At 40.7% G+C, this 19,267-nt stretch overlaps 1 protein-coding gene across 1 annotated transcript in view; it reads left to right on the forward strand.

Moving 5' to 3' along the window:
* Positions 1 to 12,148, forward strand: part of HMCN1 (hemicentin 1) — a 335,320-nt gene extending 323,172 nt beyond the window's left edge. The window contains exons 104-107 of the mRNA XM_074961138.1: positions 2,098 to 2,448; positions 5,474 to 5,593; positions 9,810 to 9,936; positions 10,947 to 12,148. Coding sequence (XP_074817239.1) covers positions 2,098 to 2,448; positions 5,474 to 5,593; positions 9,810 to 9,936; positions 10,947 to 11,313 — 965 coding nt within the window. The 3' untranslated portion in view covers positions 11,314 to 12,148. The remainder of the gene's footprint in view (positions 1 to 2,097; positions 2,449 to 5,473; positions 5,594 to 9,809; positions 9,937 to 10,946) is intronic.
* Positions 12,149 to 19,267: the final 7,119 nt, after the last annotated feature.

Below are 19,267 nucleotides of genomic sequence, written 5' to 3' on the forward strand. Positions count from 1 at the left end.
AGTGCCCAAACAATGCCCAGAGAGTCTATTGTGACCTCTGCTCTGCAGACCTGAATTCTTTGTATAATTCAGAGAAAATTCACAAACGAAAAGCTTGGAGTCTTCCTCAAATAGAACTAAACCTCTGGACTTTTTGAAGGGTCAGTGATCATCATCACTCACCCTAGCGTCGAAATTCAACATTACAGCCCAGAAATCTCAATAACTTACTGTATCTCCTTCTACCTCAGTATCACAGCATGTAGAATGGATCTCATCTTCCCCTGTTACTAGAAATAGTGCTACTACCAAGGATACACAACATATATTAGTGCCTCTTGGATTTTTCCACATGCCTTTTGGGGATAGAATCCTTCCTCCTTTATGTACTCCCAAGGCACCAGAAGAACAGAGTAATCTTACATGAAAAGGAGAGCTGGAAACAATTTCCCCCTGTCAAGGTTCCTTCCCCACTCTGAACTCTAGGGTACAGATGTGGGGACCTGCATGAAAACCTCCTAAGCTTACTTTTACCAGCTTAGGTTAAAACTTCCCCAAGGTACAAACTATTTTACCCTTTTCCCTTGGACTTCCACTGCCACCATCAAACTTTATCTGGGTTCCTGAGAAACCCTTGTTTGGAAATGTCTTTCCCCCCAAAATCCTCCCAACCCTTGCACCCCACTTCCTGGGGAAGGTTTGGTAAAAATCCTCACCAATTTGCATAGGTGACCACAGACCCAAACCCTTGGATCTTAGAACAATGAAAAAGCATTCAGTTTCCTTACAAGAAGACTTTTAATAGAAGTAAAAAAGAATCACCTCTGTAAAATCAGGATGGTAAATACCTTACAGGGTAAGTAGATTCAAAACATAGAGAATCCCTCTAGGCAAAACCTTAAGTTACAAAAAAGACACACAGACAGGAATATTCATTCTATTCAGCACAGCTATTTTCTCAGCCATTTAAAGAAATCATAATCTAACACATACCTAGGTAGATTACTTACTAAGTTCTAAGACTCCATTCCTGTTCTGTCCCCAGCAAAAGCATCACACAGGCAGATACAGACCCTTTGTTTTTTTCCCTCCTCCCAGCTTTTGAAAATATCTTGTCTCCTCATTGGTCATTTTGGTCAGGTGCCAGCAAGGTTACCTTTAGCTTCTTAACCCTTTACAGGTGAGAGGATTTTTCCTCTGGCCAGGAGGGATTTTAAAGGGGTTTACCCTTCCCTTTATATTTATGACACCCCCATAGCCTATCAATGCTGCTTGTGGAGCATCCAGAAAGAGTCTAAGAAATAAATCTGAAATTACCAACAGTTTGGGATTTTTAGTATGGGAAAAATCAACATTCAGGAAAGTCTGGGGTTTTAAATTTGACTTTCAGCTAGCTTCAGTCACTATAGCAGTGATACTCAGACCTCAGCGGTTCAGGAGACAAATTAGTGATCAACATTACCCAAAAGAGCCACAGTTGTGTGAATTCATTGTTTAATTTACTACTGTACTATAATATTTAAACAGTACGATGGGAGATATTTAGTTTATATATAATTCTCACAGCAAATAAGTTAGTGCAAGTTGATAACTTAATTGGTAAATAACATAGTAAAAGCATCCTGATTGTGTGATTTAATTATTAGCCAGTGTTTTAATATGTGCTGCAAAGAGCCACAGCAGACACATTAAAGAGCTACTTGTGGCTCTCAAGCTGCAGTCTAAGTATCACTGCCTTACAGGAATCACTCAGCCCTTGCAAGCATGGAGTGAAAGGAATAAATACAGATCCCCGCCCCATTTCACAGCCACCAATACAAACCTGTTGTGTGCTAATCCTCAAAGGGATTTAATCCACACAGGATAAAAACTGAGTGCTACAGTCTCATGTCCTAACCAGTTTCACGGGAAGAGTAAGATGGATTACTGTACATGGCAAAATATTGTACCCATTTTTTTTTTTTGGCATTGGGCTCTGCATATTTTACTGACTTCATTCAGGAACTCATTTATGTCCTCAGTTTGCTCCAAAGACTGATGTTTTTTTCTGTATGTGTGTGTGTTTTTTTTTCTCCCTTTATATATGGTTTGTTGCTCTGGATCATGTCACATGAGCAGACATTAATGAATGTGAACAAGTGCCTAAACCGTGTGCATTTCAATGTGCCAACACCCCCGGCAGCTTCAAGTGTATCTGTCCACCTGGACAACATTTATTAGGTGATGGGACATCTTGCGCTGGATTGGAGAGGTTGCCAAATTATGGCACCTATTACAATAACTATAACTATGCTCAATTCTCCCCTGTGAGAGACAACTATCAACCTCAACAGTTTTACAGGCACGCCTCAGACCTCTACAGCTCCTACTCAGAGTATAGAAACAGCAGAATACCTCTCTCCAGGACTAAAAGGAATATTAGAGAATCTTGCCCTGGAGGCTATGAGGCACGAAATGACAAATGTATAGGTAAATGTCAGCCATATCTATCCAATTCTTTTGTCTTCACATATTGACATTTCTCATCGCTTGCTTCGAAGAATGATGGTGTAGGGTGCCATATGTTTTTTATTGCCATGATGTATTTTCAATGAGTTATGCATGTTTTTCCAAAGAAGTGCTAGTAAAATTTTTGTGGAACCCCTCCCGACCCACACCCCTCATATTTTGTTGGTCAGTTGCTGTATATTCTCAAACAGATAATGTCTTACTATATTTCCCTTCTGTGAGTATTAGCCTTCCTCTGACTTTTTTTCCCTTTGAAAACCAATAGTCACTATGTGTCCAGTCCTGAAAATCTTACTCATACATCTTAATCATACTCCCTTTGACTTCAGTGTGAATTTGGCCTGAGCAGATTCTGAATAATGATTTCTGGACTAGACACTGTGGAAACAATAGCTTCATTGGTATAGGTAGAGGCTAGTCACATCTGTAAGTGCAGCATAAACACACACTTTAGAATGGTTTGAAATTGATACCATAGCTTGTGAAACATAGGAGTAACGGTACTCTTTGCAACCCACTGAGCATATCAGACAAGATGCTCTGCAAAAAGACAGAAAGACAGAATTGCCCTTTCTCTGTATGTGGGAGTAAGGAGACATGGGTTTTCTTTGCGATTGGCCCACTCTATGACCAGAGGCATGTCACCAATGGCCTGATTTTCAGATGTGCTGAGCAACTACAGATTCCACTGAGGTCAGTGGGAACTGCAGGTGATTTGCACCTCAGAAAACCAGGCCTTTTGCCCATCTACAGTTCAGTTGCCCCATCTGTGAAGTCCAAGGAAGAAGGGCTAGGTGTTTTCATCATTACTGTTTATCATTACAAGCCTAATTCTGCTCCCAGGGAAATCAAAATACCTCGTAGAACATGTTGTTGACTGATTTATTTTAGGGCAATAGAACTGACCTCTTCATGTTTAGCAGTTAAGAGTTTCAGACCTTTTTCCTAAGGCAATCTTTATTGGCAGTGGACGAGCACTACCCAGACCCTCTAATGTCTGCTAGTCATTTTCACCACAGCCTAGATAATAGGCAAGAAAGAGGGCTGGGGATTGGAATACACACCTGTACATGTTTTGTTTCTGTAACGGACAAGCAAATAATAAATAAGGGCAGAATTGCATTGTGGAACAAGGAGAGTGGGATGACCTTGGAGCAGACACTCACTTTAATTTTCAAAAAGAGAGTGAGCAGGATGACAACTAGCAAAGGACATGAAGAGTGATTTAATCTTTATCAAATATGCTGCTTTAAAGCCAGATACTTTCACCCTTACTCCTCAGGTGCTCTTATTGACTTCAATGGGATATTCAGTCATATTGCATAAGGTACTGTTCATGGTGAGGAAGTCTGGCCCTTACTGTAACTTTTCTGAATGCATGTAATAGAGAGGTCTGTGCTGCTTTAGACAATTTGCACATACTGCCATGGATGCACATCATAGGCACGACATGCTCACAAAATAGCTACTAATCCTCATGTGCTATATTCTAGTAGCAGAAGACTTAATAATTAATGCTAATAAACATATGTTGCAGTCATGCGGCCCTTAACCAAACTTGTATTGACTTCTGACAAGTTTTCTAGTTAGCACCGTTTATTGTGGACACAACTATTTCAGTCAAAGATTTTGGAATATCCATTCTCAGTCTAAAGATTTAAACTGATCTTTAGGGCCCTGATCCAGCTCTCATTGAAGTCAGTGGGAGATGGGGGTTAGGGTCCATTGTAAAGGATCCATTTCTTCAGGTAATATACTTACAAGTCATTTTAGTGGAGTGAAATTTAGATTTTTAATCCGGTCTAAACTGGAAATGATATAGTACATGAGACTCCTTTCCCAAGAGAAGGAGAACAGTTAAGATTTGGTAAAATACAGACCCTGGGAATTACAATTACAAATCTCTTTCACCATTTGGTGTTGAATTTTTATGTAAAGAATTTTGTGTGAGACACAGGTGGGGGAGTGGGAATGTGAACAGATGTTCCTCCCAAACGTAAACCACAAAAGGTTTAAGTTTAGCTTGAGTAAGGACTTACTACTGAAGTAAGTGGAGGTTTTCAAGCAGTTTAAGGAATTAGAATTAAGGAAGGCCTGTGTCTAAATCCCCTGTCCTGCTCGGAAAATCTTAACCTGCTGGTCTAATTCTATTGCATTACTTCGGAGCTATAAAAAGTCTACAAAGAGCATAGACTAATTTTCTCTCTTTCCAGATATTGAGCTGAAGTCCCACCTTGTCAAGGGAGGCAGAAACTTGTGAAGGAGGCTGTTGCACCTGAGGAGGGATTCACCCTTTGGAAAGCTTTAAATTGGTACAGCAGCTCCCATAAGTGGAAGCTTCTATTGGCAATGTGCCGAATCAGTGCATTTCCTGGGTACCCTGACTCAGTCCACTCCTCAACCAGCTCCCCCCTACTGTCTGGGGGGGGTTTGACTGGTTTTGGACCCTACAGCAGACCACGTGTTGTAGGCAATTTGCCCCATGGTATTCCGCTCTCTCTTCTCCCCAGACTATCTTCCAGCACTGGGTGCCAGCAACCTGGCCTCTCCCTGTGGAATATATAATACTCACGTTGAGAAATCTTATATCAGAAAGAGGTGAGGGATCCCCAAGAGCTATTTTTTTTTAAAAATTATGATTATTAATCAATCACTTAGGAATTGAGGTCAGACATACCAAATCTCAGCCCCAAATTAAAAATTGAGAAAAAATTATGAGCAACTGAATACATGTATTTTGAATGGAAAGGATTTCTCAGACTTGCTAGATGGCCATCCCATGACACAAGGAGATCCTAAAACTTCCCAAGCAGCTGAGTATGTGCACTGCATACAGACAGAGATTAATCACTCAAAGGTTTTTGTATTAGTATACTGGCTGGAGAAGTTTCTGCACACACACAGACTGGTCTGATCTGGTTAGCAAAAAAGACAGAGATCAGTCTGCTTGAGAATTTAACGTTTATATTTTCATGCTTTTTTGCAGATATTGATGAATGTGAAAACAGAGATGCCTGTCAGCATGAGTGTAGAAACACCCTAGGAAGTTATCAGTGTGTCTGTCCATCTGGTTATCGTCTTATGTCCAATGGCAAAGCATGCCAAGGTAAGTAAATATCTCTCCAGATCTGCGTGTGTGTGGAGAATACATAGATGGAGTATTTCTTTAATTTGTTTCCTATCAACAAACATGTGCTATCCCATTGCAACTGCAACTAGATATAGACTCAAGCCCCAAAACTCAGGTCTAACTTTCAAACATCCCGAAGTGCAGCGGCTCTTAGACTTGGGGAGTTGGTTCAGTCTGTTATAAAACCATTTGTGAAATTCAGATATGGCTTCAGATTTCAACATATCCCAAGTTTGGGTTGTTTGGAGCTGGGAGTTTGGCTCCATTTCTACTTGTGACCTTCAATGTATTGACTAGTTGTGTTTAAGGAAATAACCCCTGAATTGAACAATTTTTAAATATGAGAGAAGAGACAAAATAAGCAACTTAAAGAGCAGTGCGTTAGAGCACAGCACGGGGAGCAGGGGAAGGCTCTCTTTTGGGCCGCCTTAGGTTGGGTAAACCACCTCAGATAAAGTAAGACTTTGCTGAAAGCTAGAAACAAACCTTTTCTAAACTACACTATGCTTACGGTGAGGGTGGCAAAGCTAGATCAGAGGTCAAGATGCTATGCTGAAAACACAGGTCACCGTGGACTTGTCTCCTTCTCACATCAGAGCCTCCACTGGCCGCATCACCTTGTTTGATTTGTACTTTTTGCCTATCTGGGCACAATTTTTAAATAAAAAATGGTGCTCAGCAAGGAAACAACACAGACCATTTCAGGGTTGATTTAAATCAAAGCTACTTAAATAACTGATTTTAATCACGATTTAAATCAACAAGCAGAAAACCTTCATTTAAATCATCAGTTTCAATCATGTTTTGCTTTTGGACCTTTTGTTATTTTCCTAAAGCAAGGCTGATTCTCATTGGTTGGTAATCATTAAAACGTATTGATTTGCAACTAAATATAGCCTTTGCACTACATCTGGTACTTTTTTTTTGCTAACCAGGAGGATATCTATACACATTTATTTAAGCAATTCTGTAGCTTAACTTATTCAGATACTTAATTTTTATAACATTAGAAAATGTTGAATGATGCATTTCTTATTTACTAGCTCTCTTTGGATGGAAATTAAGATTCAATTAAAAATGCTCCAAATATTTTTTTTATTAAGTAGAACTGAAATGTGCTGAAATCTGAAATGTGCTGGATGCATACAAATAGTTTATCAAAACATGGTTTTACATTTAATACTTCCTTTGTTTAATAAATCAGTTAGTTCAATTCATAGATAAAACTGATTGTTTATGGCCACCATGTCCGTCAAGATTTTAGAACTAGTAGAGATCATCCTCTCATACCTAATTTTTTTACTCATCGATTGGAAGAAGAAAATAAGCTTTCCTGCTTTTTCAACTCCCAGTTTCTTAACTTTGAATGAACTAGTTAAATAAACTGAAATCAAGAAAATGTTCTCTCTGCACAAGATGCTACTGCAGTCAAAAGCTGGTTTAGCACTTCAAGATGCTTAACCAGTGACTTCCCATCAGTTCAACGGTGTGATTTTCTTTAAATCTTGGCAGCAAACATGTACTGCTTAATATTATACTTTCTATTTTTGTAATAGATTAAAATTATGACACTCTATGTAAGGTCTGAACTTATTATAAATAGCTTTAAAAAAATCTATTTTTTATCATCAACCTTGAGTCATATACTAAGCAACATGAGCCATTCTGGCTCCTGCCATAGTTGTTCTATGGGGAACAGAGCTAGAAATGCCTTCAAGCAAGGTTTTAAATGGCTGAAGAACAGCCTGCCTCAATGGAGAGCCTAAGCAAGCCTATTTTACAAGATTTGCAGCTCACTCTTCAGATTCAAGAGGTTCAGACAAGCACATGATCTTTTTTGGATACTTATCCAAGACGATTCAGAGGTCTCTCCATCACTAGAAAATATACAGGCATCAGATATATCTGTGGGTACTGACTGGAACATCTGGATGTTAAACACCAAAATATTTGGCATTAAAATTTTACTTCACTAATCAGAAGCCATGAAATGCTGTCCTTACACTAAAGACGACACTATATTTTCAAATGCAAAACATTTTAAAAATTTTTTGTTGCTGTTGGTTATTTGAAAATATTATTCAGATTCTGGAATTATGCTCTGGAGAGAGGAAAACAGGAATCAGAAATATTAAAACCAAGTAGAATAATAAAAAAAAAACTTTCCCCTTTAAATTGATTTTATGTTACACTGATTTAATACAGCTGTAGTAGAAAACCATTATTTCTTCATAAGGAAATCCTTACTCTAATATATTTTCCAATGGGAGTTTCTCATCTTTTAAGAGGCTGAAATATTTGTTACAAAACAGCTGCTGTTCCCTACAAGGGATGACATAAGAATTTCACACTTTCAAGTCTAAAACTGAACTCAAAACATGCAAAAAGGGTGATGGTTTTTTGTTATATGATGTATAAAGAAGACCTGAAAGAGGTTTATTTCTAGTTGTTTTTAGCTTAGAAATATCAGGAGTGTCAAGGAAGCCGCAGATTTATGCTGTGAACTCTCACTACTTAACTGAAGGGCATGAAATGTTGAATCAATTGGAACAAAAAGGCATTTAAAAATCCAAACCAAACAATAGAGTTTCAAATGGCCTGACAAAAATCTCCATCCACTTTCACTCTTGTGATGCCCATTTCACTGATCTTCCAGTCAGCAGAGTGTTTCCGGGGAAGACAAGATTTGAATTTCTATTGTAAATAACAAAGAGGAAAAAAGAAAACCCTGTTTTTCTTTTCCTTTTCGATAAAATCCTTTCAGGCTTCTTTTAGAAGGGAAAAAGGGCAAAAGCCTAATTTTAGTTTCATCTTTGGAGGTCACATATAAGTGCTCTCAATATCCAACCCAACTACATTATTTGTCATTTTGATCCTCTTCTGCACTTACACTAAGGGCAGTGTTGTAAAGAGGTCTTAATATATACAGAAATCAAGCATTTTGTTTCTATGCAAGGCCAGCCAAAGAGACAGAACTCTGGATCTGATCTATTCAGAACTGAGGCTAGGAGGGGTTGTAGTTTGGAGTCTGAATTTGGATCCAGATCCTAGTAGTGCAGTTGACCCTTATTGTCTCAGATCCAACTCCTCTGAATTTTGGGGTATTCAAAATGGAGATTTAACTTTGATGGTACTTCTTATTACAGATGGCTTTTAGCCAAAATACTGAGAGAGAAACTGTTTTTATGGTACTCCTTGCCCACCTAAAGCCAGCACATACTTGAAATATCCTGATAAAACATTTTCCTGCACGAGGCTTCCAGAAAAGTGTTTTGAGTCTCTTAAAGCTTGGATAAGTAGTCAAACTGTGGAGTGAGGTATCTGTTTGATAAGAACCCAAGAGACCTTTATAGTTAGACGTTTTGCATTTCATATAAAGTTCACAAAATCAGTCCAGTTTCCTAAAAATGTTGTGGGTTTTCCATTTAAAAAAAAAGAGCCATTTTAAAAACAATTTTACTAAGTCAAAACAAAATGCAAACCTTTGAAGTTTCCCTGAATGGAATTTCACCACAGATATTTTGCAGTCTCTAATTAATGTGGGTATATACATCAGCTTGATGGCATGAGGCAATATTAAACCAAGTGGTGATGATCAGAAAACTGACTATGTAATCTATTGCACCTTCTTACTCTGTAAGTTAGCCCATGTGGTCCTTCCAATATGTCCCTAACCCTGACCACAAAGTTTCACTGTTAGAGGTAGAACAGGTTTCAAAACCAAACTAATGCTTAGCATGTCCTCAGCATCAGCCAAAAATGGTGCCCTCGCACCTGATAGTCCACCAAAGCCCCTGAACCAGCTAGTCACCATTGACAAGATTTTGTTTCAAGGACAATGACAATGTAGCTGCAGTTTAGATCGCAAGCTCTTTAGGGCGGGGACTCTCTCTTCTTTGTGTTTCAAGAGCAGCTAGCACAACAGGGCCATAGGCACTCACGCAGTACAAACAACAACAACAAATGTATATTACTGGGGCTGCTAGTTCCACTAAATCAAATACTGTACCAAGGCAGAGTTCTAAGAATGGGAACATGAAACGTGAAGTGGGGAAGGCTACTTCTCATGCAGTTGTATGGTACATACTGTAGTCTGGCAATATTTTCAGACAGTGATGTGCTTAGTTTTTCCTGTACCTGTGAAATTCACCTCAATACAAAGAAGTGATTAACTGCATCTTTTTACAATCAGATGTTGATGAGTGCCTTGAACAGAACATTCACTGTGGACCAAATCGCATGTGCTTTAACATGAGAGGAAGCTACCAGTGTATAGATACACCTTGTCCACCAAACTATCAGCGAGATCCTCTTTCTGGGTATGCTTTATTTAAGTTTTTTTCAGGTTCTTTCTTCTCCCCAAACATTGGCCCTGATCTTGCAGTGTGATCTGCTAGCACAGACCCTTTTCTGGAATCCCACTGACTTCAGTACAGTTCTGCATTGGTGCAGAGATCCACACTAGTGGATTACATTTACAGCCTTGGGCCTGTTCTCCGTACAAAGATTAGTCACTGGTGACAGTGATATATATGCATTATTGCTTCATGTTATTGATAAATAATAGGATTAGATTGCAGTGGGTCCACACAAAAGTTGTGACTTCTGGCTGCCATCATGGATCCAATATTACTAATGGTGGATTCAGTGGAAGCAAGGTCAGACTGTTTGTGTACCAATAGAATCTGACACACAAACTTTCAAACTTTGCCATGATCAGATTTTGTTCGGATTCTTCCTAATCATTCAGTTTCCTTCAGCAAACAGTGATGGGGCCTTTTTTGCTCATCTTCTGGCTTTAGTTTATTTTTGGACAGTGCTTAGATGCTTCCATTTATATTTTTAGAGCACTTTAAAATAGTCACTAGTCCTTGAGAAGAAACATCCCCACTCAATCTTTTTTTTTTTTTTTAATTCTGGAGGCAAAATTCTGTAACAGATCATACACACCAAATGGAGAATGTACCCTAAGTATTTTATAAACGTCCAAAAAGCCTTTTTTTTTTTTTGCATTGTTTACGAGCTTGGTCACTAAAATGATGTGCTATTGACTATAGTAACCAAAACAAAAAGTAATCTAGGATTTCTTTTTAAAGCTATCAATATTTTTAGTACTTCTCTGTGGCTTCCAGTGCATTCTATTATCAGTGAAACTCGGTTGTGGTTTCAAAGAAACAAGATCAGGTTGTGTACGCTGAAGTAACTGTGTGTCATGCGTGTGTACTGGAATTTGGCCTTTGCTGCATAATGCCCTAATACTGTACTAAATTGTAGTGACCTGTATAATACCTTCTGCCTAGCTACTTCAAAGTATTGTTTTTATTCCTAGCTTCTGTCTTAAGACCTGCCCATCTAATGATTTGGAATGTGCTCTTAGCCCGTATGCCTTGGAATACAAACTTGTTTCCCTGCCATTTGGAATAGCTGCCAATCAGGATTTAATTCGACTGGTTGTCTACACTCAAGATCAAGTGATGCATCCCAGAACAACTTTCCTAATGGTAGATGAGGACCCAACAATCCCATTTGCTCTCAGAGATGAAAATTTAAAAGGCGTAGTGTTCACAACCAGGCCACTGCAAGTGCCAGAGACATACCGGATGAGAGTCAGAGCTTTGTCCTACAGCGCTGATGGAAACATTGAATATCAGACGACTTTCATTGTTTATATAGCTGTGTCTGCCTATCCATATTAAAAAGCACACTTCAGCCAGTAATTGAAGTATTTTAACCATATTCGTAAGTGCCAGTGGGTATTACCACTTCCAGACTGACAGTACTGCCTCCTCTTAAAAACAGTTGCAAACCTTGCAACATGAAAGTGGTGCTATGCTCTTTTCTTGTGCTTTCCCTGAAGATGCCAATACTTCCATTATTCCAATTAAAAAAAAAAATCCAGGGTTCTAAGGAGCCTTTACCACTTGCTTTATTTATTACACTGGAGCAGTAACTTTCCACAAATGGTTCTGAAAATTCAGCAGAACAAATCAGAAATGCAAGGTGGAATTTTAGTGGTCAAAGTAGTAGACAAAAATCAGTCTAATTCTAAGAAGCTAAACAGAGAACTAGCATTTCTGCTAGTTTTTAAGGGTTGCTAAATGTTTTACAAATTTATCTGCTGAAAAATGATATTTTTCTTACCAAATACTTGATACAAATAGGTTTGTATGTACATTGTTTCATTTGGTCAAATTTACACTCAAAAATGCTAAAATGGATGCCACACTGGTGCTTATTTTCACTTGGAAATTTTTGAATAGGAACCTGTGACATTCATGTGATTTCAGCCATGCCATTACTGTTCCGAAGAAAAAAAATACATAGCTACTTCCACCTTAGAAAGCAGATATTTTATGATAAAAATCTTACTCTGACATTTTGGTGTAACCCATTAATTTAGCTCCAGATCTTCCACATTCCACTACTCCTGGTTGGTTGTTTTTGAAAATGGAACTTTTTCCCCAAAAATCTAGCAAGTTTGGTTCAGCAAAATATTAGGTGTCAATACACTGTATAAAGGTGGTAACAAATTCTGGAAGTAATTTTGTGAAGATGTATTCTATTTTTATGAAATGTATATATGTGATTTCCCCCGTGTGTATTTTCTATGCAATATCTTGAGTGTTTTACAATAACATTTCTACCAAAGGATAATGTTACATCAGAAATAATCAAATAAAGGTTCACTTTTTCTTAACCTGTGAGACTACTGCAGAATTTTTCATAGAACAAATTACTTGCTATGAATTAGTCACACGTCTCTAGTTCTAACCCAGCAGATGAAAGAAGAATTGACAATCTTTCGAATTTGAATTTGAAGGCATCCACACTGGGAGAGCTCTCAGCTCGGGAATTCTTTCCATGTCCCCCATTCATCAATGAAGCCCAAGTCCGGGAATCTTCAGGGCCTGTTAGTTCATACAGGGTTGATTGATCAGGGGAGTGGGTTTTTGCTACTGTTTCTCAGAAGGGAAATTATTTTGTTACTAACTTGGGTTTTATTGTAAATATTCCTAGAGGTTGCTAATGAACAATATAGTACACATACACATAAAATCACTGAAAGGGGCTAGATGGATAACACTAGTGCCTCAAATTTCTAGCAGGTTTCAGAGGGGTAGCCATGTTAGTCTGTATCAGTAAAAACAACGAGGAGTCCTTGTGGCACCTGAGAGACTAACAAATTTATTTGGGCATATATTGTGGAATATAACCCACTTCATCAGATGCATGGAGTGGAAAATACAGTAAGCAGGTATAAATATACAGCACAAGGACTCCTGAAATTTCTGTGTCATTTTATGTACAGAACAGAGCTAGTATGGCCAACAGCAATGCTAGCTTACGCCAAACCTCCCCACCACTGCACCTCAGGACCACCACAGAGTTCAGTGATTGACTTCATGTTGCAGCAGTACCTAAAGTTCCTACCAAGACCTGGTAGGTTTGTGCTAGGTGCTGTACATGCACATAGCCTGCCCCAAAACATCTCTTTACACAAGACTCACAAAAGGGTGGAAGAAATGGGGAACTGATGCACAGACTGATTGAGTAACTTGCCCCAAAACCATACATGGAATCTATGGCAGGGCTGGGAACTGAAGACAGTTCTGAGTGTTTTAAACCACAAGAGCGTCGTTCCTACTGACACTAATCAGGGCACCGCCCCGGTTAGGATTTCTTGTGATGGTGGCTTAGTGATGTAAACAACCGTCCACTAAGAACTGGACTAAGATCAGCTCATTTCACATAGGCAGAGCCATCCCATGCTTTGGGGGGCCCCATATTTCAGGGGGGCCCGGCGCCAGCAGCAGGTGTTGGGCCCGTGCCCTGCACTCACTGGCCCTGTTGTTTGTTTATTTTTCTTGCTCACAGCCCCCCCAGGCTTGGGCTCAGTCTCTGTGGCAGCAAGCAACCGGCCCCAGCCCGCTCCGCTCTGCTGGCTCCCGGCATTGCCTGCTGCTGCAGAGTCCTAGCACCCCCCAACCACTAGTGCCACGGCAGGCTGACCCAGCCCTTCTGCCTCGGACAGACCCTCCCCTTTTCCGGCAGGACCCTCCACCAGCACAGGGTGCCCCCTCGCCCCTAGCACAGGTGAGTGCCAGCCAGTAGTCTCCATCATCCCTCACCTGTTGCCCAGCTCTGGTGTCCCACACCTCCCCCTTCCACTGCCCTTTCTCCCCTCGCCCAGCACTGGGTGGGGTCCTCCTTGCCTTTCAGATCTCCAGCCTTTGGGTTCCCCTCCCTGCAGTAGCAGGACCTGGGGTCCCACAACTCTGCTCTCTCACCCCCTTCTCCCCTCCCCCCAGGACTGGGGTCCTCTATCCATCTGTTTTTCCACCTCCCCTTCCCCTCCCAGCCCCCAGAGAAAACAGAGCTTAGAGCCCCCCCTCCATGCTGGAGGGTCCTGGGGTCCCCCAGCACCAGGGCACATATAGGCTCTCCAAGAGCCACCCAGTTCCCAAGATGTGGGCTCTGATGTGGAGCGAATGTGTAATTACATTTAAAAAAAAAATCCACAGAGCATAGACCATATGGCACCTGGGAAGTGAGTTTGCTGCAAGGAAGTCCAGGAAGATGGATTTCAGAATGTAAGCAGTGCGACACTGATCGTGATCGATGAGGGTTTTTTTTAATTATGTGAACGTCATAATTATAAAAAAGAACTACAATATAATATAACGTAATTATACAGCTGGGTGCTATCAATATTTAACCTGTGGCCAGCAGTTGCCCTTGAAGTTCACTGTAACCAGATTTCACCTGCATAAAAAATGTTACGAGGGGCCCCCATACAGGCTGATTTGCCCCTGGCTCCGCACCCAATTAGGGATGGCCCTGCACATAGGTAACCCTAAAAGCCATCAGACAACAACTTTCAGCCATCAGTGAGGAAGGGATAAAAGATTACAATCATTATTAAAATAATTTACAATAATTAAAAGCATTCAATTTAGCTTAAGGCTTATACTGCTAGCCTCTATTGTATTAGTAATCCCATTATTTCTCAACATATTGAAATCCCTTTCTATTCCAGGATTTTGCAGTGTATTTTCATTTCTGTAAAGATAAGTGGGAAAATATTAGCAAGTAGGGTTGATTGTTCTTAATTTGTCATGCACCCAAATATTGCAGTTAGGGCCACCAACCAAAACAAAAGGGTACTTTTTAAATGTTAAAAGTTTGCTAAAACTAAGATTATAGAAGAAAAAAAAAAAACCATGGAGAATGAAGCAAAGATTGTCACAAAAAAGCAAGGAGAGTGGGGGGAAAAAAAGACAACAAGAGTTTGTAGTTCTCTGTTAATTTCCTTCTCAAGGGACTATGATTAGACAGAGTGAAGCTGGAAGAAAAATCCACATTTCATGTAAAGCTGCGGCAAATAATTCTAGGCCCTCTCAGTGCTGACAAGTTTGTTGAATTCCTCCATTTCTGCTTTCCTTCCTTTTGAAAGAGTCTAAGCAAGATAATTCCTTTAAGGGTCAGGCACTCTCCAGAGGGAAATCAATTAAAATCCCCCAGACATAGCCACTTCATTTCCAGCAAGTTTGCTCTTTTCAGGTGGTCAACTCAAGATCAAAAAGGGAGGAGAAGGGCAAGCTAACAAGCTACTTCCCCATATGGAAGCAGTTATGCTAAAATGATGTCACAGATTGGAAGCCTCTGGGGAATGGAAAGATTAGGGTTATTGTGCTCTTTACCATTTTCACTCTTTTACTGGCTGACAGGAAATTACAAATGAAAAGGAAACACTGTGTAATGCGCCCTCTTTCTCTGCCTTCACATCTTGCACTACATAACGGGTTTCTGATCTGTTTCACTTTAGAGAAAAGAATCACAACTACATTGGACTAAGTCTGAGAGCGAATGGAGCCAGCGCAAAGGCACCTATGGAAACTTTCCCATAATATTAATTGCACCTTGAAACGTGGGCTGCTTCTTATTAAAGGGTTTATAATTACCTTTAACAAAGTTGAGAGTCAAATGACTGAGTGCACTTGCACACAACACATACATGTTTGTTTCAGAGTTACCCTTAGCCAAAAATAAGCCTTATATGAAGAAAGCGTTCTACTGTATTTAATAGTTCAGGAAAGTTCGAAAAGTCTTCAGGGCACAGTTTATTGTATTGTCTATAGATAGCAAGAGCTATTAAACTTTTTGCCTTTTTAAAAAGTTTTGTTGCTCACTATCTTTGGGCCTAGTTCTGCAACCAGTTTATGCACAGAACGCTCTCTGACTAACCTACATAGCATCTACAGCACTGGGCCCTTAAGTCCATGTTTTAAAGTTGTCTTTTTTTTTTTTTTTTTTTTGCCACTTCCATTAAGGTATTACTCAGAAGCCCCACTCAAGATGAGAAGCCCATTGTGTACAAGCGCACAAGTAAATACGGTCCCTACACAAAATAATAGTCTCAACAAAAGGTTAAAATATTTACAATTTTCTGTAGGAATTGCCTTTAAAAAAAAAAAAAAAGGAGGAACTGAATGGTAGCCCATTCTACACAGGATCTCATCAGCCACAGCACTTGGCAAGACCCGCCTGCAGAGTTAGATGAAATACAGAGAAAATCCAGGTGCTGCAGGAAGCAAGGTTAGTTCTTCTGGAGGTGCCACTTTTCCTTGAGTCAGTACTAAAACAAGGCCCCAGTATGATACTTGCAAATGCAAATGTCTCATTATGTAGATTTAGGACGAGTTGATATCTGCATAATTTTAACCCCCTACATTCTCTGGAAAATGGAAGGAAATAGCCAAGTAATACCTTTGGGGCCATTCCTATGCCAGCAGGAGGAATCTTGCCCAATCTCTTTGCTTGACTGACCCATTAATAGAGGTACAATGCTTCCCCACCCTTTCAGTGATGGTGGAATATCTTTTAAATATGAATGTGTTATAGAAAGATGCAAATTAGTTATTTTTCATGGGAAAAGCAGCCAGTATATTTTTCTCGTCTCAGAATTATATAACGATGGAAATATTTGAAGGTTGTTAATCCCAAAAGCAAGAGCTATTGCTTAAGTTGATCCAAGGATTTTTACAGGGAATAATGAGAGGAAATTTGGCAGAGAAACAGGAATATGTTTTTAATGCATCTATTAAATTGTGGAATGTCTCCCAAGAGATGTGGTGAAAGTCCCTTCAGTAGAGTTATTTGAAACTGGAATGAGAAAAGCACTGGATGTCTTATCGTAGGGAACAGTTACACAGCAACCAGAAATAGACTAGATTAGGAATATTAAGGCGCCTGATCCGGCCCACTTCACATATTTATGTGAACACGTGGCATATTCAGTTTCTGCAAAACCCTAAGTTTTCATTTAACAAAAAACAACTGCTAAATTTCTCGCCTTCAGGTTTGCAAAGAGAACTTTTAACAAGTGAACTGAATGTAAAGGCAGCAGTGATGTTTGCCTTAGTCTGCAGACAGCCAGAACCAATAACTCAGCCATGAACACTCCTGCCCTAGTTAAAATCCTCGGTGTGCCATGTGTAAGTCCCCCTGATGATCATTTTAAGCAGATGGAATGAGGAAGTGGTGGGAGCATAGCCCCTGGGGGAAGTGAGAAATGAGAATTGGTCAGGGAAGGAAAAGAAGAAAGAAACACTGGGGAGACAAGAACGGAGGATGAGGAAGAAAGAGCCATGGTCCTAAAGGGGAGGGTATTTTTCTTTGACTATGACAATAAGGTACTAAACAAATCAACTAACAGTTCCATTGGTACATAAAGGCCCTGATTCTACCACTGATGCCAATCTGCCATTTACATCAGTGGGAGAGCCACTGTGGACTGAGAAGTGTATTTAATCCTAAATTTATTCCCTGACTCAGCAACTATCATTAAGTGCCACACCCCTGGACTAGATGATATAAACAGTCCCCCCCCCCCCGGGTGGTCCTACTGCATTTAAAATAATTTTTCTACATCTAAATATTTTCAGATCATTCCAAACATTAGCCATGTAGATCAGTGTTTTGCTTATACCAGATTGAATGTTTATATTTATGTAACCCTTCTGCCAGGCCAAGTTGATAGCAGCAAGGGCCGGGTTCAGTACACAGGGGTTCCCTCTCATCAAAGCAAATGCAAAACTGGCTCGAGCCCCCACCCAGTGACCTGGGAAAATCTTACACACCCCCTGGGCGCCTCAAAGAGGCAATACTTCCCCTCTCGCAAGCACAGAGTCTCGGTGTAGCAGAGAATCTTTAATAACATGAGGTAAACGACATCAGCATTAAATTGGGGAAACACCACAACTAGTGTTCATTAACCAAACCATGAGCAAAGACCCACCCCAGCAAATTGGGCCACATCCTTTCCCTCGGGTTCTTGAGTCCCAGAACCCAAACGTCTCTTGAGTCCAGCAATCCACAAATCACCCAAAGTCCAAAAAGTCCAGCCCCGGAGTTCAAAAGTTCATCTGCATAGTGTCACTCCCCAGTCTGGCTAAAATGTGCCTGTGAGTGGGGGAAAGAGGTAAGGGGCACCTTACGTGTCCTGAAGCTGACTGCCCCACAGGGCTCTGCTCTGCTCCGCTCCGCTGTCTCACGAACGGCTCCGCTCCACCACGACCAGCTCCGCTCTGCACAGCTCGCCGTCTCACGAACACTCCACTCCGCCGTCTCACGAACAGCTCTGCTCAGCTCGCCTCGCCGTCTCACGAACGGCTCCGCTCTGCACAGCTCACCTCGCCGTCTCACGAACACTCCGCCAGCCTATCCACGAACAGCACCACTGCACTCTAGATCTTCCGGCTCCCCACTACTTGACACAGTGCTCAGTGATTCCAGCTCTCAGTGATTCCAGCTCATAGTAGTGGGAGCCTTAGTGCTGGTGCACCATAAGGCCAAAGTGAATTCAGCACAGTACCTGTAGCAAGACTCTTAATAGACTCAAAATTAGCTCTGACATTCCACAGTGGAGAGAGACAGAGGTGCAATTGGTGTTTCAGGCCCTCACAAAGGGGCCCACACCACCAGGTACTAATACCTGTCTCAAGCCTCTCTCAATTCACAGAGTTTTGGAACCCATGTCCCTTGCCTAGCGAGTGCTACTTAGTTGATGGTGAGTCCCTGGGGATCCCACAACAGCCAAAGTGACCATTTGGGCAGCTATGGCCTCATTCTAGGCAGGGTGGGTGTGCCTATGCAAATGAGATCGGCCCCTGAAGTTCTTTTCCACAACTTGCCACACCTCACCACCAGACGTCAGGGTAGAGCTCATCCTGACTCTGCTTACATTTAAAAAAAAGAAAAACAAACAACTTTATATGTGCCAGCTGTCATTCACTCACACATGGGGTAACTAACTGCTGGAGTAGCTGAATAGAGCAGAATGCACACTACTGCTGTCTGTATTACGGCTGCCCCTCTGCCACTGGGCACATACAGTATTCACAGCATTCCTAAAATATTTACTCTGCGGTAACAGTTGCAAAGTTCTGAAGGAGATTGGTGATTATTAAAAACACATCAGACGCAGATTAAAATACTCAAATACAGCATATTCTAAATATTTCTGGGAAAACTGTAGCAACGCATGTGAATGGTATGCCACACTGTCAAGAGAGGAGCCTATAGATTTTGGTAGTTTGAGTATGACATCCTGTGGCTTTTCGAGTTAACTGCATGCATCCGCTATCATGA

Source organism: Natator depressus, chromosome 8 (assembly GCF_965152275.1).
Source record: "Natator depressus isolate rNatDep1 chromosome 8, rNatDep2.hap1, whole genome shotgun sequence".
Lineage (NCBI taxonomy): Eukaryota > Metazoa > Chordata > Testudines > Cheloniidae > Natator > Natator depressus.